The sequence below is a fragment of the Mirounga leonina genome, unplaced genomic scaffold (genome assembly GCF_011800145.1).
Source record: "Mirounga leonina isolate KUSES-001 unplaced genomic scaffold, KU_Mleo_1.0 Mir_174, whole genome shotgun sequence".
In the NCBI taxonomy this organism is placed as follows: domain Eukaryota; kingdom Metazoa; phylum Chordata; class Mammalia; order Carnivora; family Phocidae; genus Mirounga; species Mirounga leonina.
The window spans coordinates 54,359,365-54,387,180 of record NW_023270451.1 but is presented as its reverse complement, the minus strand read 5'-3'; the positions used below and the strand labels follow the sequence as shown (position 1 = coordinate 54,387,180).

The following is a 27,816-nucleotide window of genomic DNA, read 5'->3' as shown; positions in this document are numbered from 1 at the left end:
AAAGCAAGAGGACATACCTCATTTTATCTATTACATACCTGAAAGAGCACATCAAGAAGTTTAGAGCCACAAGAAAATAGGTATTGCCACCTGAATTACCCGGGGGCATCTTTAAGTATTTGATTTTTATTTCAAATACCTTTATTCTATCTAGATTCAACTCCCAGGAAACTCAGTAATGTCAGCAAAGACTTGAATCATGAAATGCTTGAGCCTCAAAATAAAGAACTTAGTAGGCAGGGACCATTTTCAATTCCTTTAAACCAGCAAGATTAACAAAGAATCAAGGAATGAACTGGCCTATCATACACCGTTTTACTACTTTCCAGAAAACTCAAACATTTGATTACTGAGTCCCCAGTAATCCTTGTTGAGCAACCGCCTTTAATCTCATGAAAATGTACCCATCTATAAACTTAATATGCAGATTAACACTCATTTCTCTTTTCTTCCTCCTAAAACCCCAGTAGAAAGGCAGAATAGGTATAAAAATTACAAAACCACAAGAATGAAAATTGGAAGAAACAATACTGAACAAGATTTCAACAAATGTATTGAATATGGAAGAGACCGTGGTTGTTAGCCTGCCTTCGCAGGACTCCAGAGGACGATCACTAATGAGTGAGGGGACCTGCAGAATCCAGGCAGGCTCAGGAATTGGAGGCAACATGAAGTATGGAGCAAAACACAGGCAGGTCATTTCATGAATATTGGAAAACTGCATTACAGAAATCTCCCAGAAAGAAAAATCTATGAATGAAAAATAAGGTCAGAGGCTCAATCCAGCTGCTCTAGTTGTCATGGGGTTTGGGCACAAAGAAAATGTGTGTGTGTTCAGTTGGGTTTTTTGGTTTGGGGGTGGGGTGCCGTGCAGGGCAGGGTCAAGAACTTACAAATATTTTCCAGATTGCCAGGGACCATCAAAGCACAGTATCAATTTTAGAACACTAAAGAGCCTCTAACAAAAAAACAAATCAGAAGTAAAAACTGCATCACACTTTAATTAGAATAGAGCAACGCCTTTGAAATTCTTATTTACCTGAAGTTTTATATGCCAATCCATACTACCTTTCAGACATGTAGTACTCTCAAAGTAACTGACCTCGGGCGCCTGGGTGGCTCAGTCGTTAAGCATCGGCCTTTGGCTCAGGTCATGATCCCAGGGTCCTGGGATCAAGTCCCACATCAGGTCTCCTGCTCAGCGGGAAGCCTGCTTCTCCCTCTCCCACTCCCCCTGCTTGTGTTCCTGCTCTCGCTATCTCTCTCTCAGTGTCAAATAAATAAATAAAATCTTAAAAAAAAAAAAAGTAACTGACCTCCCATGCACCCATTTCCGGAGTTACTGAAGGAAGTGTTCCACTTTAACAAGTAAGTAATCTAATCACCAAGACATAGGGCCCAGGAAATGCAGACTCCAGCCCAAGAGAGGAAAACAAATCCCAGGACAATGAAGTCTCAGGAAACAGCTGTATACATGGGTAAGAAAGAAATTAGTTTAGACTAAAACAAGTATATAGTAGAGCTTTGACCATGTCAAAAACAGATTTAAAGAAAGTTTTACCTATTTGGGACTGTTTTGGAAGAATTAGTGATGTGTATGTAAAACCAAGACAAAATGTTGAGAATGGAAATACAAGCACAGTAAACTAGTTCAGGAATGAACACAGAAATGTGGTTGCTATAATGCAATGATGCCAGTTTAATGAAAAAATACTGGGAGAATGAGAAAAAAGTAAAAAGGCAGAAACCTTCATCTGTCAAATAGGAAGCTGTCAGAGGTTTCTAAACATAGTAAATTATAAATAAGCAGTATAAGCCTATTACTCAGAAATCTGAAACCAAGGCACTAGGAAAAACCTCAAGGCTGAAATGCCCCCCTAGGAAGGGAATGGAAAAGGAGGAGCCAGGAGCTAACATTTTTCCTTACAGTCCTTGCAGTACCATTAAGCTATGTATATAGATCATTTAATAAAAATTCATTATTTAAAAGTATGTATACATACAGGAAATTGACAATTTAGGGGGCAAAAACACTAGTTGCAATCTCTTTTCCACAGTTCTAACCTACTTGGGAGTACAAGGAGGTGACAGCATGCACACTCAAGTTCTGGATTCGAAGGCGGTCTTCCTCTGCACCGATCTGAGGGGTGGGCCGGACACTCGCAGCATCAAGAGCGCCCCCTCAGGCCAGCCCGTGTGCAAGGAGGGGCCCCATCAGACCTCCCAGAGATGTGGAAAATGCAGGAGAGGAAGAACGCTACTTTGTGAAGTACCTTCAATGATTCTGGTTCTTCTCTACAGTGTACATGCTTCCCCACCCCTCATGCCTCTTATTACTGTTTTCCATACCAATACCAAAGAAATCAGTAACTAGAATCCCAATGATATGCTACAATATTATTCTACAGTAATATTCCCAATGACACTGCTACATTTTTTTCATTTATTTTCATGTGTCCAAATATACAAAGTAAGTTTTGTCTCACTCCCTACCTAGGTTGGTCATTATGAACTCTACTTCAGACCCATAAATGTTTCTTCTACTAGAAAAGAAGCACTTTTTATGTGAAAAGATCTTTATTTCAAAATACAAGAATATAGCAGATAAAATGTGTTAGTACCCTCAGAGGTCAACGTTAGCAGCCTTTCTGGCATATGCTAATTCTTCATGAACTCCCAAAAGCTGGACTGAATGACCTTTAAGTGCAGCTGTTAAGGTCTCATGGTATAATTCTCTATGTTGATCCCAGTGACAAAATTAAATTAGGTTCCATTTAAAAGTTAAAATATAGCAGCTTTTCCAGAAGAACTAGCTCCCAAAACTGTATCCAGAACTCACCTATCTAACATCTTAAAGTTAAATACCTTGTATATTTACATCATTATAATCAATATTTTTGGACAACCACAGTATAAGAAATTTAACCTTGGGTAATAGTTTTCCTCATTATGAAATCAAGTGAAATACTGTATTTTTGCTCTCTTCATAAATAGAAAATGACCAAACATTACACTTTATTTATGTTTAATGATTTACAGAGAATATTCAATAATCAGAACTCACCATTTGCAATACTGTACACATTAAATTATAATATAACCCCTGCTACAAAAGCTATCTAAGCTGACCCTAGAGAAAAACTGTCTCTAATTTAAATACATTAGAAATTACCAAAAAAAAAAAAAAAAAAAAATTAGAAAGTGGTCTTCCAAGTGCTGAAAATCTAGAAGAATTCTCCAACATCTGCTCTCTTATCTCGACATTTGCTTCGAGCTTTCGTTCGCGCTTTGAAGGCTGCGGAGTTATACAGGTGCTGAAATGAAGGAAACGAAAACACATGCGGATCACTAAAGCTTAAGATAATCTGATAAAGACAAGGATGAATAAAAATCACAAAGGAAAGAAATGAGCTAACTCAACCTTATCAATATTTATTTATTTATTTTTTAAATTTATTTATTAGAGAGAGAGCGCAAGAGGGGGTAGGGTTAGAGGGAGAAGCAGACTCCCCGCCGAGCAGGGAGCCTGATGTGGGACTCGATCCCGGGACTCCGGGATCATGACCTGAGCCAAAGGCAATCGCTTAACCAACTGAGCCACCCAGGCGCCCCTCAACCTTATCAATATTTTAAATGTTTATAAAACACACACAAAGAACCAGAGGGAAAATTAACACATAATAGATGATAGATACTCTGTATTAAAGAAAAAAATATTAATCAAATATGTAAAATACCAAGAAAATGCCAACAGAAAGTTTTAAAAAATGCATCAACATTTAATCTGTTCAAAGAAAAAACACATCATGAACTAAAGTGAAAATACCCAAAATATCCAGTTAATTAAAATAGCAAGGAAAAAAATAAGGTTCCATCTTAATGCCAATTAAACTAATGAATATTTTAAATCATAAAACTCAATGCTGTCAAATATGTAAGAGCTACATGCCTTCATTCATTACTAGAAATAATTAAAAATGACAGAATAACTTTAGAAGGTAATTTGGCAGTACATATCAAAAAAGTCATAATCTGGCCCTATATTCCCATGTAAAGATTTCTTTGGAGAAAAAATTCAGAAGAGAAATAATGTAAAGATACTAACACTAATCCAACAAACAATTATATGACCATAAAAATGATTAACTATAAAGAGTCTATAAAAATATAATTAAGCACTTCAGGGGTGCCTGGGTGGCACAGTCGGTTAAGCTCCGACTCTTGGTTTCGGTTCAGGTCATGATCTCAGGGTCGTGAGATCAAGCCCCACACTGGGTTCTGCGCTCAGCACGGAATCTGCTTGAGATTTTCTGCCTCTGCCCCTCCCCCAAATCGCACACTTACATGCACTCTCCCAAATAAAAGCTTTAAAAAAAAAAAATACATATATGATTAAGCACATCACTCCCACTAGTATGGCTACAATTTAAAACAAAACAAAAACAAAAAAGCCAGAATAACAAGTGTTGATAAGGATATAGAAATTGAAACTCTCATACACTGCTGGTGGGAACGCAAAATGGTTCAGTCCCTATAGAAAATAGTTTGGCAGTTCCTTAACAAATTAAACATATAACTACCATATGACCCATCAACTCCGTTCCTAGGTATATACCTAAAAGAATTGAGAACAGGTGCTCTAACAAAAACTTGTACACAAATGTTCACAGCAGCACAATTCACAATGGCCAAAAAGTGGAAACAAGCTAAATGTCCATCGATGGATGACTGCATAATCATGTGGTGTATCCATCCAACACAATGGAGTATTATTCAGCCACAAAAAGGACTGAAGTACTGGTATGTGCTAGAACATGGATGACCTTAGGCAACATAATGCTGAATGAAAAAAGCCACACAATAGGTCACACGTTATTAGAGCCTATTTATATGAAATATCCAGAAAAGGTAAATGCAGAGACGGAAAGGACACAAGTGGTTGCCAGCAGGTGGCGGGGAGGGGAGAGGGGAGAATGGGAAGTGGATGCTTAAAGGTATACGTTTCCTTTTGAGGCGATGAAAACATTTTGAAACTAGACAGACAGTTGTACAACATTGTGAGTGTACTAAGTGCCCTGAATTGTACACTAAAATAGCTTATGTTACGTGAATTTCACCTCAGTAAAAACATAAAAATATAATTAAAGATTTTTGAAAGGTTAAGTGACATTGTAAGTAACGTCACAAACTCTCTAAGCACATGTTTCCTCAACTTGCAAAATGAATCTGGTACTTACTAAGTAGGTTTAGTTATCTGATACAAAAGAAGCACTATGTAGTAAATATTTATTCTTTAATAAAGGAGTTAACAGAATGAAAGAAAACAAAAAAGGAAAATACTTTCTATGTTAATAGGATCATGGATAAAATTTATTCATTACAAACCCTCCGTACTCTAAATGCAGTGAAGTTTCTACAGTTTTAATACAGCTGTTGTGTCTGAAACAGCATGGGGCACCAAAGGCCCCCAGACTCCACTAAACGCCTATCACCTGGTAGAATCAAAGCGTCAGCTCCACTTTTCTTCAGGGCACTTAGTTCTGATGAGAACAAAAACAAAACCTACCCTTTCAAAACGAGAAATCTTCATCGTTTTAAGTGTTGCAGCATCAAGCATCACCGGGGGTCCAAGTTCAAATACATTACGAAGGAATTCATTTGACTTCGGTAAAACAGAAAGGTAATAAGGCTCATTATTAAATATCAGCTCTTTTTTACCACATAAAGTGAAATCTGATTAATAGAAGTTATGTGGAGCTTATAAATAAGAACTTAGGTCACTTATTTTCTGTTTCTCTTTGTAAGACTAAATTGTTTCTAATGCCTTGAATCCAGTAAAGTTATGAGGAAAGCAACAGCGCTCTACCGAATTTATAGATGCTCCACCGGATTTATACAATACAAAAAGAACAGTTTCATACTTACTCAATTCTACTTTAAAAAATAAATGTAAAATAAATAAATAAATAAAATGTAGTTTTGTATTATGCTGAAAGCATTCTGCCCATTCAGTGAACTGCATTCAAAACTGCTCCCTAATTTAAAAGCAAACACAGAAAAGAGGTCACTCACTCACCTGCAAATGATACTGCATCCCTGATCCAAGAACTTCCTTAAAGGTGTCATAGGTATGTTTTTTGACCCAGCAATCAATATACATTCGTTCAGGGCCAAATTTAACAGTTTCTGTTGGAAAATCCCGTTCCTAGACAACAGAAGAACCAAAATTTTAAGAGGAATTAAGATGACTTAAAGAGATCCTACAAAAATACAATTTCTAAACAGACACATTTACGTGCTGAGGTAAGAAAACAGTTTAAACTGGTATTTCCATCCCTGAGATGTGAATAGACTAGAAAGTACTATCCTAATAAGGGTGTAGAGCTTGTCTAGTTGTCACAGACTTGGCACAACTGAGTTCGGATAAATATTACTGGCCAAACCACATTGTTGTGAATGTCTTTAAATTTCAGTAGCACACAAGAAACCTGAAGAAAAAAAACCGTTTTCTGTACCGGTCTACAAATGGGGGGTGAGGTGGGGAGGGAGGAGGAAGAGGTGTCAATGATAAGATGCCAGTGGTGGAGCTGAGGAGAAGCAGGGTCGAGGGAACATAAATGGGGTCAACAGACCAACCAAAAAGTAGAGGACCAGCAACTGCAGGGCTCCAAGGGTCTAAGACAGGCTTATTAAGAAAATGAGAGCGGGTGCGACTGGGTGGCTCAGTCGGTTAAGCGTCTTGTCTTCAGCTCAGGTCATGATCCTGGGGTCATGGGATCGAGCCCCACATGGCTCCCTGCTTAGCGGGGAGCCTGCTTCTCCCTCTCGTTCTGCCTCTCCCCCCACTCATGCTCTAATAAATAAAATCTTAAAAAAAAAATGAGAGGGAATACCTGACTTTAAGACTTCAGAGATGGAACAATTTTGCCAGAAGACAATTTCTAAAGTATAACCCTGAGAGAGAATCAAGTGAATGGAAATAAATGGAAGTAAAGATCACTGGAACAAATACAGGATAGGGTTTTCCAAATGCACAGAGGAGTCACCCAGAATAGGGGGCAGAACTTGGGATGAAAAACACTGGCCACTCCATTGTTTGATGAATCATGACTATGAAAGAGTAACAGGAAGAGAACAGGAAGAGATCACCAGGGACAGGAGAAAGGAGACGGAACCTGATCACTCCAATCATCTTCCCCACTACCAGCCCCCTTCTTTCTCAGCAGACACAGCATCTAACATGGAAGAAAATAACGTGAACTCTAGACTTACCCAAGTGCGTCACTCATTGGCTTGTCATTTTAGCAAGTAATTTAACCCCTCTGGGTCTGTTCCCCCGCTCGTCAAGTGGGGCTTTCCATCCCTCTACCACAGTTATTACAAGTGTAAGACAAAGTCTGTGAAGCACACAGAGTGCCTGGTCTGTTACAATAGCTCAAAAAAACCCACCAGGGTTCTATTATTTCAGCCTTCCTTATTTCAAAAAATACTGAGACACCAGGAAGGAACTCCCTCTAAACTCAACTGCATCCTCACCAACTCCTCTCCTAAATCTCTCCAGTTCAAGGCAAATCATACCGTTTACATCATACTCTCGATCTTTCATTTATATTTTCAAATGCTCCCTTCTCCACAGGTTCCTTCTCCCATAAACCCCATCCAGCATCTTAAGCAAGACACAATAACACACCCTCCCCCAGTCCAGTGGTCAACTCTCTTCCCCTTCCAATTATAGCCACGTTTTAAAAAAGAACAGTTAAGACACACCATCTCCACTTCTTCACTTCCCATCCACTTTTCAATCCAACCCAGTCAAGCGTTTCTGCCATCCCTCTACTGAAGCGGCACCTGTAAAGGTCATCCACCAATGGCCTAACCGAAAAATCCAATGGACACTCTGACTCTCTCTCACTTGCCCGTCTGCAGCACTTGGCCCTGATGAAAGACAGCACAGTACAATGGGTTCACATTCCAGCTTTGCTACTTACTGCTCTTTAACTATGCCTTTAGTCTCTGTTTTTCCTTAAAAAGATAATTCTGTTGCTTAAGTGTTATAAAGGAACTGAAGTAAGAAAACTGTATGTCAAGGCACCCAACATATTAAATGCTTGCTGATTTAAGAAATACATGGTCTTAAAGAATGATTCCTTGGTGAAAAGAAATGACAGGCAGCAACAACTACATCTAAAATGGAGAATTCTCCTCTGTAGCAGTTTAATAACCTCCATCCATCAAGGAAGCAGCATCCTTCAGAGAAAACTGGGTTCCAGTCAAAGCAAAGAAACAAACACCTAGCGAGGCTGTAGGGCCAGCCCTTTCTCTGGCAGGTACATTGAAGCAGAGCTGGAGCACAGGAAAGCCAGTCAAAGGGCAGGGGAGGAACAGAAATCCTGAGACGGAGGGGAGAGGGTGTTTAAGGCCTGGGAGGGAGAACACCACAGGTCAGAACTGTGAGGCAAAGAAAGGGCTTTTACTTTTTGTAGTGCTGGGCAAGAGCGATGGGCACACGAGAGACCTGTTAAGGCTGGTGTACACTGAGATTTGGCTTGTGTCTTTCTCAGGAGAATCAATACTGTGTGCTGTGGCTGGCTTACACTGATGGATTTGTCAATAGGGTCTGCTCAGATCCTTTTGACTCTTAAAATCTATTATCCAGAGAGAATGCATCCAGACAGAAAATGTGATGTTAGGTCTAAACCAGAAAACCCACAACATGCTGTTATCTTATCTTTGGAGGCAACATTATCCAAATAGAGGAGTAGTTTGTAAAGATTTTACTTATTTATTTGAGAGAGAGAGCGAGCACGAGCAGGGAGAGGGGCAGAGGGAGAAGCAGACTCCCTGCTGAGCAGGGATCCCCATGCGGGACTCGATCCCAGCACCCTGGGATCACGACCTGAACCGAAGGCAGACACTTAACCATCTGAGCCACCCAGGTGCCCCAGAGCAGTTTGTAGTTATTCAAGAAAATGGCTTAATCTGGGGATACCACCAAACTAAAATTTTAAGATCAAAAGGATCAATTGTTAACAGAGATGTCTGCTCAAGTTTGGGGATTTTATTTTGTCTTTTAGATTATAAAAACCAGAGTAAATATAAAATATTATTATAATGCAATTAGAGTTAGCATTAACCAAAATGTTCAGATCCTAGAAGATCTCAATACTTATACCCTAGGTTTTACTTAGATTAAAATGAAGAAAGTAGTTCTTAAGCAGGCTGTGTATGAGAATCACTGGAACATTTCAAAACTGGACCTGAATGGGGTCTTAGCATCTTTATTTTTTTTAATTCCCACTCTAAATTTTCATATACATGTCAGGTTGATGACTCTGGTGACATACTTATTCCTAAATGAACTGCCCTATCATATAGCAAGAACCTGAGATATTTATTCTTTATATTCAAGAAATACTTCTTACCTGGCAAAAAAAAAAAAAGACTTAGGTATTCTCCACAGTAAAACTGTCCATATCCTGCAGTTCCTTTTAACTGTGCATTCTATTCAAATCCCTGAAAGTTTCTTTTTTTTTTTTTAATATTTTATTTATATGACAGAGAGAGACACAGCGAGAGAGGGAACACAAGCAGGCGGAGGGGTACAGGGAGAAGCAGGCTTCCCGAAGAGCAGAGAGCCCGACGTGGGACTCGATCCCAGGACCCTGGGACCACGACCTGAGCTGAAGGCAGTCGCTTAACCAACTGAGCCATGCAGGCGTCCCCCCTGAAAGTTTCTAAATCAATTTATTTGCCAGGTAGATTGAAACAGGTTAGAAGACTGTAGAACGTACTCAGGCATCAGATGATTTTAAACCCTTATTTAAAGGCTGGGTTCTGTTATTTCAGTTTTTAGCACGTAGGCTTCCCAGAGAGAATATAAAGGTCTTTGTTTAAAGTACTGAGGGGTAGGCAATAATCTCCACTCAGAAAAAACACTGTACTAAATACCTATGTGCTAAGCACCACTGCTTAAATGATGGCAAGTACAACAAAGTGAAATACGCTTTTGTAACTATGAAATTGTCGTATTTTTATTTTTAAAGATTTTATTTATTTATCTGACAGAGAGAGACACAGCGAGAGAGGGAACACAAGCAGGGGGAGTGGGAAAGGAAGGAGCAGGCTCCCAGTCGAGCAGTGGGCCCGATGCGGGGCTCGATCCCAGGACCCTGGGATCATGACCTGAGCCGAAGGCAGACGCTTAATGACTGAGCCACCCAGGGGCCCCGAAATTGTCGTATTTTTTAACCTAAAAAAAAAAGTACCTTTTTGCATCAGAATTAAATTTTCCTTTGTTTAAAAAAAAAAAAGTCGTCTTTATGTATATTGTTAAAAACCAGGCTTAAAAGGAGGAAACTGTTTTGATCAAAAGTGAAGTTCAATAAAAAAAAAAAAAAAAGACCCAATCGTCCAGTGTAGCCTAAAATAATCTCATTTCAAAATGAGTAGCAGATGCCTGGCTGGCTCAGTCAGTGGAGCATACAACCCTTGATCTTGGGGTCATGAGTGCAAGCACCACGGTGGGCGCATGCAGTCTACTTTAAAAAAACAAAGGAGTAGCCATTATAGCATTAAGAGACCTACCTCCACTGCCCTCAGGATGTCTCTGAACACCGATCGCTGCTTTCTCTTGTCCACTTTGGCACGGTGCTTGTTTCCATCTGTAGCCAAGGCCCTAAGCATCTGCGTCAAAGATTCCATGTCTTCGTAAAAAAAGTCCTGGTCAGGAAAAACAATTTTGTTTAGTTCGTTATTGGGTTCCCCCACCCTCAATCTTTCCTAGTGCTAACAAAGAACACTCCACTCTGGAAAATACCCAGCAGGGGTAAAAACAGCACCACAAATCTCTGAACTCTTTAAAGATCTTGGTCACAGGCACACATTAATGCATTTATAACATCATGCAAAAGTTTAATCCAGAAATGCTGACTATAAGATGATATACTACCACTAAAAAGTTAACATTCCCCTTCCAAGTATATCCAGATACATTCAACAAATACTTATTGTGCTTCTACTGTTTCAAGACATTCCTGGGATTTCAAAGAAGTTCAGTGAAACTGAGATACCACAAATACCAACACAGCTTCTATTCTTTGGCTCTTCAGTCCCCAAAGCACACAACCCCAGAATTCCAAATATTCTTATTCCAAAAGTACAAGCTATCAGTAATGCCTAAAGCACCTAATTTCTAATATACTGGCCATATTTCAAATAAGCAATAAAGCATTTAAATCAGCTTGAGTCATTAATTACTCAAGCTAAGAAGATATTTTAATCCCTTTTGAAGAAAAGCCACGAAATATATTACTATTTGCTATTACTTTGATTTGACCCCCCTCCAACAAAAAATTATCCAGCCCAGTAATATATCAACAGTGCAGAGGTTGAGAAATCCCGCTGTAATTGACCTCTGCAATCAGTAAAACTCAATCTAGTTTACAGTCTGAATCACTGAGTTCGATATAGTACTAACTTGGAAAAATAAATATTAAATATTGTACGGAAATGTCTCCCTAACATGTTTGGGCATTAAAAAGAAAGAAAATGTAAAACATAAAAAACAGTCCATAACTAGCTTCCAAAAGCCAATTTACTGGAGTTCAGGATAACTCTACAGTAAAACTATATGCCCAGGGACAAATGGGCTCTTGGAGGTGCAAATAAACACTTTAACTCCTATCAATAATATAAAGAAAACAGCATAATCATTATCACACAAAGGTGTGTGTCTGTCTGTCTGTCTGTTTCTTTCTTGCAGCACTTCCCACATCAGGTTAGGTGGGGGATAAGAAAGGAAGAACTGGGGAAGGTCTGTCTATACTATATTTCAGTATATTTTCCTGAGTCGGCACATTATGTGGCTCCCAAGATCTTTAACTCTGCCCAGTAAATAGTCTTTGTCTTACTATAGGTTATGCCAGAGAGCCCCTAAAAGGCTACTACTAAAAGATCACTGCCAGAAGGGGGAGTTAATCCTCACTTTAATGAACAGTTACGGTAATAACCACCACTTACACTGTATCTATGTTCTCAACAACCCTATAAGGTAGTTACTATTTTATTCTCCATTTTAAAGATACTGATACTGAGGCATAGAGAAGTTGCCCAACATCATCCAACTAGTAAGGGTGGAAAAGAGATATGAACCTGGGAGTATGGCACGGAGTGCACTCTTACCTGTTTGGTTATAGAGCAAACAGAGAGCTCTCACAAATAATTCCTAATTCTTCATGTCAGCTTATAATCATCTTAGCAAAAAGCTCTGTATATTTCAATGCAATGAATTTGCTACCAAAACCCTAATTTAAATCAGCCTATGTATTCATCAACACACGGTTTAATTTTTTGAACACCCTGTAACTACCCCCACAGCAACCACACGCTCGCTCCTTTCAAAAAGCTTACTTAACAAAAATAGCAAACAAAACACTAGGCTCTGTTTTGTAACCCAGGTCATTTTTGTCCTTAAACAAGGACTTATCCAAACATGTTTAATCTGATCTGAGTTCTCCTAGCTATCTCATATGATTTATTAAATGCAGAGAACATAAGCTATGTGAGCAACAATAAATATATATTTACAAATTTTTTTAAAAATTCAACATGTATAATTTAAACTGTATTATTACTTTACTTTTAAGATACACTTCAGAGGAAAAAGAAAAGAAATTACCATTTCTCGCCCACCGAAGAACAGAAGATTAAAAAACTGGGACATCTGGCTTCTGTGCCTTGAGGTTAAGGAGCCATTAACTAGTTCAATAAAATTAAGTTGATTGCTAAACTTGAGTCAATTTCTCATGTAAGTAGATTCATTCACTACTGAAAGTATTAATAACTTCTTTCCATTCCTACCCTGCTATCCTTCAAAGAAAAGGGGAGAGGCTGGGGGAAGCCTAAAAAAGACACTTCCCAGATATTTTTAAACACAGGACTAGAATGGAATTATTCACTGTTAAATAACATATTTAATTCCAGAAAAGGTTTCATTCCAGAAATATAGTCTTTGTTCTTACATTAAAAAGCAGCTAGTAAGTAAGCCAAGGTTCACAACAGAGGATACAAACCAGGGTGACCAAATGTCCCAGTTAGCCTGAGATGAAAGGTTTCCTGGAAGACAGAATTTTCAGTGCTAACCCTGCAACAGAACCAGGTAAACTGGTAACGTTGGTCACCTATCACAAACTCAAATACCTTTGAGAGCCAAAATGAGGTAATAAACATCCATGGACAGACAGTGGGTGGGGAACTGCAAAGCACATAATCCAGTCTAAAGGGCCATGTTTGCTTTCAGCTTTGGCTTAGAGAAGTTAACCAACCGTGACTAAACTCATCTGATCTCAAACCTATCTCGACTCAGTATTTCATCCATTTGTCTGACATTTATTATAAAGCATCCATGACTAAGTCACCTTAATGTGCCCTGTGTCTGAAAAATCCAAGCAGATCCACACAGACTGTAGTAGACAACTCTCTCCATGAGTAACAGTGTCCCTAAACTTGAGTTCTACAGACAGCAAGAGTTAAGTGTAATAAACTACACTCAAATGTTGCTCTATCAACCCCTACCCGTTTACGCTCTTAAAATTTTTGTATCACCACTGCCAAGAAGCAGGGCAATCAGTCACTTTATTCTCAAGGTAGCCATACTCCAAAGTTATCATCCAATTCTTAATTATGAAGAGAATGGCAGAATAATGGTCCTTGCGACACAATCTTTTTCCTCTATTCATCAGATACTTACACTCTCCATCCCTCTGGCCAATTCAAACATAAGTGCCAAAGATTCACCAGCAGCTATTCTCATGTTGACATCATCAGAAGAGAGGAGGCTTGGAAGTTTATGGAAATGCCTAAAAAACAGTCATTACTGTGTGAACACAATCAGTTATGTCAATAAATGTTGTTTTTATAAAATATGAAGCTAAGAGTACATACATCTCAAGCTTTTTCTTCACTTCATTGATTGGGCATATGGTCAGTAATAATGTCCATGCAAGAAGAGAGCTGATATGAAGCACTGTATTAGGGGTGCTGCATATAACATTAGTGTCTTTCTCTTTGAGATAGGACTTGGTGAAGATACTTTCCAAACATTCCAGAGTTGAATACAGCTCCTAATGCATAAGAACATGAAATAAGGTAACCACCTTCAAACCACATTTGAAATGTGCAAATAAGTGGAGTCAAGGGTTTTCTACTTACAGTAATGTCATCTGTAGCAATAAAACAGCAAACACCAAAGCAAGTTGCACACTAAAAAAAAAAGAAAAAAAAATACAGACATTAATGTTTATAATTTTCTTATTATTTCCATATCTTCCTGCTTTTATAATTCAATGTGAAATTTTTCTCAACTACATGACTACATTGGTCCCAAGCATAGAATAAAAAGAGAGAGGGGTGCCTGGGTGGCTCAATGGGTTAAGTGTCTGCCAGGGTCCTGAAATAGTCTGCTTCTGCCTCTCCATCTGTACAGCCCCCCTCCCCACTCATGCTCTCTCTCTCGCTCCCAAATAAATAAAAATCTTAAAAAAAAAAGAATACAAAGAGAGAAAGAATATAGGATCAAGAATTAAGGGAAGTGAGTTTCAGCCCAATCTCTGCTACCAAACTGACAATACAACTTTAGGAAAGTTACTCAACTTCTCCCAGGTCTTCCTTCTTTAATCCAGCAGATCCTTTTTAAACTTCCAACTCCAACTCAAAGACTGAGATGAAGTCTGCACGTTGGAGATAAAGAAGCCTACTCTATTAAAAACCTTTAAAACACATTAAGTTTGTTTTAGGCTTTTAAGCATTTAAAACCATTTATATTCATCTCTTTTCACGGAAGACTCTACTATGAAAACTTCTAAAAGCAATCAGTTGCCAAGAAATAAGCACACCAGGAGCAGAAATCTAAAATTTAAATAACTGTCCTCAAACTTGCCACCTAAAGAAGGGTCTCATTAATTCGGATTTCACTTTTTTCCACATATGCTGAAAACTGGTCAGGAATCCTATAACTGCCTTTTGTTAGGGGAAAAAAGAGGCTTTGAAACAAGTGATGACACTACAGGATTACCACGGTATAAGTTACCTAAGAAAACAGAGCTCAGAATACAAAATTTATATACAATCTGCTTGCAACATAAACGGGAGCCATTAGTTTTCAGAACACTGCTCTAAACAAATAAATCCTATGAAAACAATTTCTAATTTGTGAGATTTTTTTTATTCTCTCCATTTCTCTTTTCTCCATGTTTTCACTAAAATCCTCTCATCTTGTTCCAAGTGCCACTAAAGCGTGAAGTCTTTAAGTCATCATTCACACACCCAACTTCCCGGTATCCTGAGGACATTTGTGGCATTCCTATGTTCAGTGTCACTATTTTATTTTCATTATTTCATCCTAGTAAAAACTGGACACTGCTAAAATTAAAAAGTAGTCTAGGCATTATTCTCGATAAAGGAAACTTCGATCTATAATCGCTCGTCCTAAACAAGCAGCAGAGGCAAAGCCACAGCTCTCCTTTTGAGGCTTCTAAGACAAAAAAGGTAGCTTCACAATTAGAACTGCCTACATTCCTTCTGCTAATATGAGACTGTCAAGTACTTTTTTTTAATTCACAGCAAGCATCAAACATATTAAAAAAAATGACAACACACCCACACGCAACGAAAATTAAGGGCTCACTACCAGTATCCACCCAACAGTGTTTTCTGTCAAACATTTCAAAAATACCTCTATAGTCCTTCATGATTTAAAAGTTGCATGAAAACCCAAAAAAAGGGGATAAAAATGTAAACAGCAAAAGCTTAATTAGCTATTTTGGGATTACGAACTGCTAGAGGGCAAGAGATTCCTATGAAGTCACCAAAATTCTATTTCTTTGCCTCTGGGGAAACAGCTTAACTATTCCAGCCTCCATATAGTTGGTAAACCAAGGAACCGGTCACTAAAGTGATGTGTTCTGGCCTAAGCATCTGTCTTCTTTCTTTCCCCATCTAGCCACCATAGCTGCCATATGGAGGACCTAAAGGTAGGACAGAGCTGCAGGATGGACACCCAGGGACTCTGCCAACTTACACAGTGGTATGAGCACGAAATAAACTTTTATTAAACCACTAAGATTTCAGGGTTTATCTGATACAAAGATCAATGTCATCTACTTTAAGTAATACTAAAGAGAAAGCTAATGTGAAAAGTCAGTATTAAAAGTATTAAAAAGTTTCAAACTTGAACTGGTTTCTTGTTAAGAAAACAGCGTAAGACTCAAGTCTACTAAGATTAAATTCTTAAGATCCAATAAGATTCTTAAGATCCATTAAGATTCAAATCCACTTTCCAAACCCAGAAAGATGTTTGTGATAATCACTTAAGCACACCAAAAAGAACAAACAAAAAAACCCCCCACAATCTAAAGTCAACTGTGATGAGTGATAAATATCAAACAATTAGAGAATGAAAGGTTTTTCAAAACTCATGACATGACCAGATGAGTATCTCACAAGTTACAGTTTCCCACATCTACTCAAATCCACCCATGGAAATAAAGCATTCAGTTTTTTCACAAGGACTTGTAGGCCACAGCAGCCAAAGTTTTTTAAAAATACCTATTACGTTTCTTTGAATAAAAAATAACCACCCAATAAACACTGTCTAGATCATTTAAGTTCCAACCAAAATTATTCTTCAATCATCCTAAATAACTCAAGATAGCATAAAGATTTGCTCTAGCTGGGATGTTCTATGGTATCTCAGAAAATTTAAGAAAACAATTGTCCTATTAAGTCTGCTCACTCAAACTAAAAGACAAATGCAAAGAAAACGTTAAAAATCTACTATTTTAGAAATGTAACCTTCCTAGATCATTCATCAGAGTATCTGGGTATCATGCCTAGACAGATTTATAAATTAAAAAATCATTTACTTACAGTTTGCCTAGCCTGGATACTAGCTGTTCCATCACAAATTATTTTCTTTAGGATTGGTCCAAGAGTTTTTAAAACCTCTTCACTTTCAATTCCAGGGCCCAACTGAATACAAAGAACTGAAGCTAATGCTGCAGCTGCACGCTGCTCATCACTCTTACCTATGAAAACAGCAAAGGTAAAACCATGAAAAATTGTTTTGAGAAGACTAATTTATTAAGACAGCAATTTCCCAAATTTGTACAATTCCAAAATATTATCTACCGTTTACAAAACCCCATAATACTTTCTAAGCTTTGACATGAGCTGCAAACCGAGTGAGCTCAAACTCTGGAAACCAACCTGACTCAAATCCTAGATTCACCACTTATTAGCCAAATGACTTACAACTCTTATTCTCAAAACATATTTCCTCAGCAGTGAAATGGAGATTAACATCTGTCTTAAGGGAGCACTATTAACAAGTCAGCAAAATAACATGTTTCAAGCTGACCTGACCTTCCAGATCTTTCATGTACTCATAGAACAGTGCTCAGGTAGCCTTTGAATTCGTCTCTCAAGCATTTCAGATGTATGCAGCCCATGAAGTAAACTAAACCTTCAAGGTTTCCCCTCCCCCAATCTTTTTTTACAATAAATAAGGGATTAAAAATAAAGGATTCCTGGGGCACCTGAGTGGCTCTGCTGGTTAAGCATCTGACCCTTGATTGCGGCTCAGTCATGATCTCGGGGTCATGAGATCCAGCCCTGTGTCCAGCTCCACGCTCAGAGTGGAGTCTACTTGTCCCTCCCCACCCCGCTTACACGTGCATGCTCTCTCTCTCTTTCAAATAAAATCTTTAAAAATAAATAAATAAAGGATCCTTTAAAACCATACAAAAACTGCAGACACCCAATTATTACCCAACAAATTAAAAATCTATAAAATAAGCAGATTGGAATGGAATTTTTAAAGGTCATCTAATCCAACGACCATTACAGGAAATAGTTTCAAAACAGTTGGCTGTGCTATCAATTATACCACTAAGAAGTTATATAACCTTAGACCAATCGCACGTTTCCTAGGCCTGTATTCTGTACAATGAGAGAGATGGAATGGATGAAAGGTTTCCAAATACCCCTTCTATGACAAAGCTTTCACCTGAGGTAAAATGAGAAAAACAAGGACATAAAGGTAATAAGCTCATTCAATTTAAAAGAGCATGTGTGCTTCCCACATTTCTGGTGCTAGAAATAATTTGTTAATAAAGACCTAACAATAGAAGATCACTATTCTCACAATGTTCTTCCTTGGCAAAATAATTAAGCTGGCAGCCCCAGATCTTTTTAACTTTGGTGGTTCCTAAAACTGAAGTCTGGTGATACTAGACTTAATCTTCAAGGTCTCTCCTCATTCTTAAAAGTTCTATGATTATAATATGACTTCCAGAATCTCTATTACGAAGTTCTAGAATTCAAATATTCCAAGGGATATCCTGAAAATGATGTCATCCACAGGTATGACTGAGGTTTTAAGTAATTGCAAGGGAAAATGAGCTATGTGATTATAATACTTTTTTAAATTTCAGGAAAATGAAGTAGGGTGGCTTTTTTAATAATAGCTTTTGTTAAAATCTGACACAAGCTTTCAAGACTTTCTTATGCATGAGAATGGCAATCACCTCTTCCAATATAAACAAGGATGACAATCCACCACAATCCTAGTTTCAAGCTGTTTATTACATAAATAAAAACAAAGCTTCTAACAAGTCTCATTCTGAATTTGAATAAGCATGGTGTATTCCTTGACAATTGTAAAGTTAAAAGACTGAGCCAGTCTTCCATTTCCATTAATAAATATTACTCCAAAGAAGGTGGCAAATTCCTTTTTAATTCTATGCCTGACTCAAAAATAAGGACATTACCTTTTTTCAGGCAGCGTTCAATGCTGTCAGTCAAAGTCATTCTTCTTTCCAGAATAAATTCATAAAGCATTTTTGAAGCCAGTGCATTTTTAATACTTTCAAGAGCTGCCTGTCTTGTCTTCGCACTATTTAAAAAAAAAAAAATCAGAAGATCAATTTGGAGGGTACCATAGGTCAATGACTTATAAAAACTACACTATTTCCCTCTCAATTTCTTTTTATAGATTTGTAGATTCTTTCTTTCTATGTAATTGTCATCAAGCTCTAACTATTTTTCAGTAATTTAATTTTTATCCACAATTCACCTTATTATACAGAAGACATGTTCTCCTGTATTACGTATTTAAGCAAACTCACATTTTTTTGACACTACGAAAGTCTAGACTTCATGTTTGCATCTTCGGGGCTTTTTACTTCTGTTTGTTGTAAGTCAGGTCTAGAACTACTGTGAAATAAAATTTAGCTTTGCTATTTTTCACATCTGCAATAAAAAGTGGACAAGAGGCTTAAAGCAAAGTTTAGCTGTTCTTTCCAGCTGAAGATTAACTTTTAATCCAACAAATCCATTTCAGGTGTAATCAAATACAGTTATATGCTATTATGCTAGAATAATGACTAATCTGAGTCCATTTAAATTCTAGTGGCATGTTCCTGTCTATGTTAAAAGTCCAAAGGAACAAGAAACATTAAAAGATCCAAAGTAGGGCTCCTGGGTGGCTCAGTTGGTTAAGCGACTGCCTTCGGCTCAGGTCATGATCCTGGAGTCCCTGGATCGAGTCCCGCATCGGGCTCCCTGCTCGGCAGGGAGTCTGCTTTGCCCTCTGACCCTATCCCCTCTCATGTGTTCTCTCTCATTCTCTCTCAAATAAACAAATAAAATCTATAAAAATAAAAAATAAATAAAAATAAAAAAGATCCAAAGAAACAAATCAGGCTTTAGAAAAACATACTGTTAAATCAGAGAACTGTATATAATACACATAAGTGACTGATCAAAATCACACAGAAGAACAAAGTTTCCAGTATCTCCTACCTCTTATCCAGGGTCAAATCAATGAATCCCTTCAATTTGTACTCTAAGTCTTCTTGAGTTCCTTCCTCATCAAGGACTTCCGGTCCTAAGGAATAATATAAACTAACCATTGTAATTTAAGTACAAAAAAAGCAGATAGGAAACAGTGATAGTGTACCTTAGCTATAAGAATTCTTCTACCTAAAACACCCTTTTATCTAAAGTTGCAAATTTAAATTTAAAACTCATACCATCTTCAGCAAAACTGGAAGGATCGCTGTAACCACTGCAATGGCTCATTGTTTCAATTGATGCATCCTCATCACTAAAAGGTTGAACATTTCGATGCTGGCCACCTATTAGGTAAAAGAGGATGGAAGTAGATGACTATGTTGCCACATGCTCAAAAATTTAACTTGGGAATTTTTAAACTTATTTAGGAGAAATCCAGTAATAAAAACCCAACCTTATTTAAAAGGGATGATTACGCTACAAAAGAACATACTAAAATATTCTAAAATAAGTCAACTCACCTGTTTTTCACACCACCAACTGTTTACAATATACATCAACTTCAGAAATATATCAAAAACTGGTATTGTGGTTGAAGAAAGTACTTCCAAAACATGACTTCCAATCATGAAGACAATGAAAATAGATCCAGAAAGAGTATGAAATAATAGGCCATAAGAATGAGAAAAGCGTATTTTTCAAGGAGAATGACTGAGCTTAATAAACATAAACATGGTAAATGAGTTAATTTTTAAGTTATACACCATATGTGAAGAATTAAGACATTAAGAGATAGTAGTTTTAAAGATAACTTGAATTATGGGGGGGGAAAGGGGGTGCCTGGGTGGCTCAGTCAATTAAGCATACAACTCTTGATTTCAGCTCAGGTCATGATCTCAGGGTCATGGGATCAAGCCCCATGTTGGGCTCTGGGCTCTGAGTTCTGGGCTCAGTGCAATATGCTTGAGATTCTCTCTCCTTCTGCCCCTTCCCCTGCACGTGCACGCATGCACATGCACACTCTCAAACCAATAAAATCTTTACTTAAAAGGGGGGGTAAAATAGAAATTGTGGCTTTTGATATGGTATAAAAGTCTGTTAGATGATTCACCTTTAAAAGAAAGGTTAACACATCCAACAGTTTTAAAAACATCAGGGCTGTTACTGAATAAAATCTTTTTCTTTTTAAGATTTTATTTTTTTAGTAATCTCTACACTCAACTTGGAGCTTAACTCACAACCCCAAGATCAAGAATTGTATGCTCCACCGAGACACCCAAGCGCCCCAAAATAAAAATTTTTTTTAAAACTAGAATCTTTCCTCAAATTAACTTAAAAAAATAAATCCATAGTTATGTTTTGTTTTGCAGGGATTTAATAATAAAAGTATGCTAGTCACGAATTACATTGAGCAATGAGTTAAAGTCATTCCCAAAATCTGCCCCAAAAGTGACTTTGAGTCACCTGATTCACCTTTGAGCCCAAGTTCCCTTATCAGTAAAATCAAAGATTGCACCAAACATCACCAGGTGCCTATGTTCAAGAAATTCATGGCACTTACTACTTTAAGAAGAGTTTTTGTTTTGTTTTGTTTTTAATCTTCTATGTTGAAACTTGCTAAGTTCAGTTTTTTGGGGATATTTTTATAGTTTTTTTTTAATCAAAATAGAATTTGGCTGATTTTTAAATCAACACAAGGTGGCAAGCAGCCTTCAAATTTGCTTGCTATCTCAAAGGAATAACTTCGCCAATCAAGGTAGGAAAAGCATAAACAATAAGCTTTGAAGCCAGGATACCATAACATATTAATCAGAGTGCTTATGGCAGGAGTAAACAAACAAATAAACCAAGATCTATGACATCATATTCTATTTCTGGATCTATCTTCATTGTCTTCGTGATCTGAAGTCATGGGAATAGTCGAGAGTCATCTGATTTCTATTAATACATGTTCACAAGCAATTCATATTTTTTACTTTTCATATTCAGTCTACTTCTAAACTGCCAAGAAGAGTATTCCTATACAGCTCTTACTCAGCTTTCTCTAAGTTTCAATCAGTTTCCAAGACTACAGGAAAGAGAAGTTAAACAAACAAACAAACAAAAACAACAAATCAAGAAAAAGAACCCTGTATGAATATCTGATATCTAGATCAAATTCACCCACCATGTGATCCCAAGTAATATTAGTTAGATGACACTCTAGACACATAAAGTCCTTATATTTTAGGGGGTTTACTTACTAACAAGGTTCTGTTCTTTCATAAAAAAAAGCTCTCCTTAAGTGCAATGAAAAGTATGCATACTTGTCAATTTTATCAGCTTTCTAGAACCTTCCACTAACTTAAAAGAGAATTTAAATGGAAAATCAAAGTGATAGGAAAGTTGGTTATCTTTTGATTGTACATGTTAAGATCTCATTTGAATCCCATCTCTTATAGATGTCATTTAAAAATACCAATAAAGTAAATGGCTTGTAAGTACAAATTTGCGACAACTTTGTCTCTTCTACTCAGTTATTATTTATTCATTTAAAAAATAATACATTCACATGGAACCAAATTAAGGTCTTAAAAAAGTAAATCCCACTGCATACCCCACTTACCGGAGGTAAGCACAGATAACAAGTACTAGTGTAAATTTCCAAAGATATTCAAAGCCTGTACAGTTTTATAAACTCATCGAAGAATTCTTTTCCATTTGTTTAAATAAGCTAAAATTCACTGTTTAAATTTACCTTTTCTACCGGGAAAAAAAAAAAAAAAAGCAACAGCAATAAGGCTGATGAGAGATGAGGAAAGAGCCTCGAGGTAAAATTTGAAAGGCAATCCCCCAGTACCACCTGAGGTTATTCGGTCAGCACCAGGAAGAAAGGAAACTTGAGAGCCTCTGAGGGAATAAAGATTTGTTTGTGATTCGAGGAAGCCATTAGTAACATCGTTACAACTTTTAAAAAGACTTTGGCTTGCTGCTTCACCATCATTTGTTCCAACAAAGGGTAAAACTTAAGAGAATAAAATGAATAAGGACCTCCCAGACAATTCAAATGGACTTCAGAGGAGGAAAAGCTGAAATACAGAGAAGAATAGAGGTATCCCCTATTCACACAGAGCAATCAGATGCTACAACAAACTAATTTTGTATTTTAATCTTGATCAAGAATGAATTTCATGAATATCGAGGGCATACAATCAAAATAAAGAGCGATATAAAGAAAAGGAAAAAAACCTGCAACTATAATAATTCATTCCTATTGTCAATTATTAAATGTTTAATACAGGAACACAAGTTTTCATGCTGCTATAAATCCCACAGGAAAGCGTTTTAAATGCCAGTTTCCAATTATCTTTAAGAAGAAAGCCGGCCTACTCACTAACAAAGGCGTATCATTCCGAGGATCGGATTAGCAATTGTGTTGACAAATACATAATGGCTAGTAGTAGTTTCGATGGGATAAAGTCTGAGAATTCCAATGTTTAACTTCAAAATCTCGACCAAAAAATTACTAAATGAGATGATTTCACCCAGTTTAACTTAATACTCGATTTAAGTTTAGTGATGTCTCATAGGACTTCCCGCTTTGAAGTTCTTTTTTCTTAACCCTATATAGTTAGTAGTAGAGAATCATGAGTTCATCGAAGCACCTACCCATCCAGGAAAAGCTTCAACTTTGCAGTGAGAACACACACACACACACAAATCTCAACTTTTGGCCCGATGCAACCTGAGTTCCCCACCACCTCGTCCATCCCTGTCTCAGGGCACAGAACCTATAGAATGCAGCACAAAGGAGAACGCGGTTTCTGCCCCGGGGAGAAGGAGGTCGCCTGGACCGTCCGGCCGCAGAGTAAGCGGGGGCGCGGGATTTCTGCAGGTGCCAGTTAGTAGTAGGAATAGAGCCTAGGCTGGGACAGTGGCCCCGAGTCTCCTACGCCTCCGCCCAGCCAGGTAGACACGCGGGATGCCCAAGAAGGCAACGGAATGGGATGCCACACGGGCGCCTCTGCGTCACGCCGGCCCCACAGCGCAAGGGCCAGGCCTCGTGACGCAAGAGCCCGGCCAAACCCGCCGGACCTTTGGCATTCCCGAGAACTCCATGCTGGAGTCGGTGGGTCAAAGGCAACCACTGACAGCAAGACGCAAATCCTATCTCGGCCCCACCCTCCGTCAGGGTGAGAGCTCTGAAGAGCAAGCACCAGCTTCTGAGAACAGTGCCTCTCCCGCCCATCAATCCGTCACCCCGGACCCCGATCCACTCTCAGGCCCTAAAACCTATTCGCGCCCCCCCCTCCCCGCCCCCAAGGCCGGTGCCTAAGAGTTCGGTTCGCCAGCCAGATCCAAATCGCGCGAGGTACTGCCCCCAAGGCACGCTGGGAATTGTAGTTCGCCAGCCAAGCAAAGCGCCCCGCCGATACATATGTCCAGAAGGATGGAACTACAAATCCCACAGTGCCCGAGGTTAAGAGACTCGCTAGCCCGGCTGGCAACTGGGATGCCGGCGGCTGGGATACCCCCTTACCTGTTGTCGCCGCCGTCGCTGCAGCTGCCCCTGAGCCGCTGCCACCACTGCCACCGCGGTGGGGAGTGTTCCGCTTCTTATTCTTCGGCATCGTGGGACGCCCGGTGCCGCCTAAACTCGGAGCTTAGCGAGGATCAGCCGATGGAGCTGCACTTTTTACTCGTGCGTCTGTGCGGCGGGCGGCTAAGAGGCGAGTCTTCGGCTAACAACAGAGGCGAGAAGCGGCGGGGGTACGAGTGGGCGGTGGCAGCAGCAGAAATCCCCGTGAAGAGCTGTGATCGGAAACGATACATGTTTCTCTCTAGCGCGGGAGCTAAGGCGGGGCGGGCTGGGCCACGACGCCTTAAGTAGCAAGACCGCCGCCTGTCGTCACCATCTGTGGGCGGGACTCGAACTCTCACCAGCCAATCCCAATAGCTCTCCCCACCAGAGTCCTACCTCCGGTGGCCGATGGATGCTGACTACCAATCCCATGTCGCAAATCTGCCAGCGGCGCCCAGGGAGCAAATCTTCACTGCCGCACTGAATTCTGGGAAATGTAGTAAGGCTTGGGGGGAAGTTCGCCTCGTATCTCCTCCCAACGGGCTTTTCTGAGCACTTGCCTCCCTACTCGTGACCCCTCCCCTGCTTCTCAGCGGCCCCGCCTCGGAATAGACCGAGTTGTTCCCGGGCGATGAGCAATGGAGCGAGTATGCCTGATGACGAAGGCCAGCTTCCAACTGGGAGCTACGCAATCAGCTTAGCTCATCTTTGTCTCGCGGCTTGCGTTCTTCTGTTTAATCTTTCCCCTGCTTCCGTGCAGCCTCCGCCCGGGCACAGACATACCCCTCCTCGGGAACACCTCCAAGGTTTTAGTTGTTGAATTAGTTTAGCGATCACCAATATCTATAACTGAGGGGCTGTGTGCTCCCCTACCTCCAAAAAAAAGTGTGCTTTAATCTACTTAGTCGTGTAGTTCGTGTAATTTTCCTACTACAGACTAGAAAGATCTGGCGATTCTGTGTCACAGGAGTCACATTTCTACACAAGAATGAGTCCTTTAACAATTCTACCTGCCAGTTAGGAGGTCATTCTGGGATAAGAGTTGGTTTCTGAGAATTTAACAGCTGGTAAAACAAACATAAACTATAAATACCAATATCACAGTGTTTTTTATTTTCCAAGGCGCTCTTAGATACGTCTTCCTTGTTACATTTGGGACCTGTATTTGGGACCTGTCATTAGGTTCATGTATTATGCTTATGATAGCCCAAACTCACTGACTCACCTCAGTGTAGGTGACTCATCCCCCACTCCACCTCTCTCCTGCGCTCCTTCTCTTATTTTCAGCTGCCTGTAGCACATTTCCACCTGAATGCGCCACCAGCACCTCAATACAATATCGCTAAAACAAGAACTGTTTCCCTCTTCCTGTGCCCTTTGTGTGTTCACAGTACTACTATCCTCCCATATGTCCAAATTCAAAAACTCAACTTCATACATGGTTCCCCGCTTTATTTAGTGCCCCCCAAAACAGTTTTACAATAAAACTCAAAATTCATGTCCTATTCTCCAGTCACACATGGCCTCAGTTCAAACCTGGGCACCTAAGGGATCTTCCAGTCCTTTCACCAAGGTTTCATAAATGATAATGCTGCCAGGTTTATTTATGATCCCCTATTTTACTAATTCACTAATTTAATAGTTGCTCAAAAACATTCCTTTGTTCCATCACCAATATGTTCAACACCAATCCTCTTAGCTTTGGCCTGGACTCCCTTTCCAACTCCATCTCTCACTGCTTCCACATACACATCCCATTCTTCAGCCATGTGAAGCTTTAGGGAAGCCTTAACCAGAATTGTTTCTTCCTCCTCACAACTCTTAGCACTCTTTGTAATGCTCTGTTGCCATTTATTATATCCCTACAGGTCACATAGCCCATTCAAAGATGCTCTCCAAGGGGCCATATTTTAGGGTGGCTTTTCCTTTGTTTAATCCTGAAACAGCAAGTAAGCCACACAGAGCATGTAAACCAGATAAGGATGCAGGTTGGGGGACACAGCTCCCATGATTTCCTTCCATCATCCCTCCAAATGACTACATATCAGAAGTGTAGCGACCTTGGCCCACATTGAGTGAGATGACCCCAGGTTGGAGGAGCACAGAAATCCATACCTTTTATAACATCAGGCTCTCCATCATCCAGAAATAACTAATACTACACATAAGGCAATAATTTTGCTACAGCGTGAGCCCATTGCCATCCATACAAGCTGGATGTCCAGGTTCCAGGCTTTAAATGTGTGCTTTGCCTGCATTTGGGGGCATGTTCCTTTTTTCGGCATCCATGTTCATGTCCACTTAGAGGCTTTTCTGGGATGGCCTACCACATGATATGCATACGTGTTTTACATTTATTTACGAACACATCTGTCATCTAATAAAATTGTTGGCTCCCCAAGAACAAGAACCTTGGTCTCATCATCTCTGTTCCTCATGGCACATAAGAAAGTGTTATCTTTGTGATTATAGATAGTATATGTTAAATGAATGTTTAAGAAATAATTGTTGACTATATTTCTCTAATTCAAAAACAGGGAGAAACATGACATACATGGAAGATACCTCAAATTATGAACTCTGAGAGGTACTTTTGATAGAATCATCTTAATATATTTTTAAAATTTTTTGTTATGTTAACCACCATACATTACATCATTAGTTTTTGATGTAGTGTTCCATGATTCACTGTTTGTGTATAACACCCAGTGCTCCATGCAGAATGTGCCCTCTTTAATACCCATCACCAGGCTAACCCATCCTCCCACCCCCCATCATCTTAATATATTTTTTATGTCTGTAGTTACCTCAGATCAGTACAAGTGCCAGAAAGATTTAGTCATAGACCTCATAAGAGAGTTGTCCTTAACTCAACATGTTGGCTTTACAACATATTTAAAGAAATTACAAGACTCCCAACAACATTGAGTCACCAAATGACTACAAATAGCAGGAGGAAAGGGGAACAGGACACAAGGGCTTTTTCCTAGTCAGGATTTGCCTTTTTATTCAGGAAAGAATACCTTCTCTAGGGACTTCCGCCTAGATCTCACTGGCCAGACTTTTGTCACACAATGATCCCTGGCCAAAAGGGAATCTAGAAGACAAGTATTTTCAGCTGGGCTTACTGACAATCAAATCTGAGGTTCTGTCAATAAGAATAAGGGGGAGATCATGGATGTCGGGCAGGCAGCTAGCAGTGTCTCCTTCATGTACTATGAGGCAAAGTTTTCCCATGCTCTAATAAAATATCACATATTTGTTACCAACTTGACATTATGTGCTGCCTCCCACCTCTTAGTAGTAGAAAGATGTTTCCTCCTCCTGTAAAATACAACCTACTCAGTTTAACATTCTATCTAACAGATATCACTATCAAGTAAATATCCTCGTTGTTGCAAAAATAA

General features: G+C 39.1%; 1 protein-coding gene across 1 annotated transcript; it reads right to left on the bottom strand.

Moving 5' to 3' along the window:
• Window positions 1-2,558: 2,558 nt before the first annotated feature.
• On the bottom strand, window positions 2,559-24,686 carry IFRD1 (interferon related developmental regulator 1). Its single transcript, XM_035020951.1, has 12 exons — window positions 24,368-24,686; window positions 20,088-20,192; window positions 19,858-19,942; window positions 18,825-18,949; window positions 16,924-17,081; window positions 14,209-14,259; window positions 13,942-14,120; window positions 13,748-13,856; window positions 10,585-10,719; window positions 6,077-6,205; window positions 5,567-5,662; window positions 2,559-3,314 (listed from the first exon to the last, which is right to left on the bottom strand). Exons 1-12 carry the CDS (start codon window positions 24,456-24,458, stop codon window positions 3,225-3,227), a joined length of 1,353 nt encoding a protein of 450 aa, XP_034876842.1. The 5' UTR covers window positions 24,459-24,686; the 3' UTR covers window positions 2,559-3,224.
• Window positions 24,687-27,816: the final 3,130 nt, after the last annotated feature.

Excerpts from the sequence above, each read along its gene's own strand:
- IFRD1 (XM_035020951.1), bottom strand. The coding sequence starts at position 24,458 with ATGCCGAAGAATAAGAAGCGGAACACTCCCCACCGCGGTGGCAGTGGT. Across the intron at positions 17,082-18,824 it reads TGAACGCTGCCTGAAAAAAG|GTAAGAGTGATGAGCAGCGT; the intron begins GTAATGTCCTTA and ends CTGTTTTCATAG. Across the intron at positions 10,720-13,747 it reads TGGCCAGAGGGATGGAGAGT|GACTTTTTTTACGAAGACAT; the intron begins GTAAGTATCTGA and ends TTTCCTGACCAG.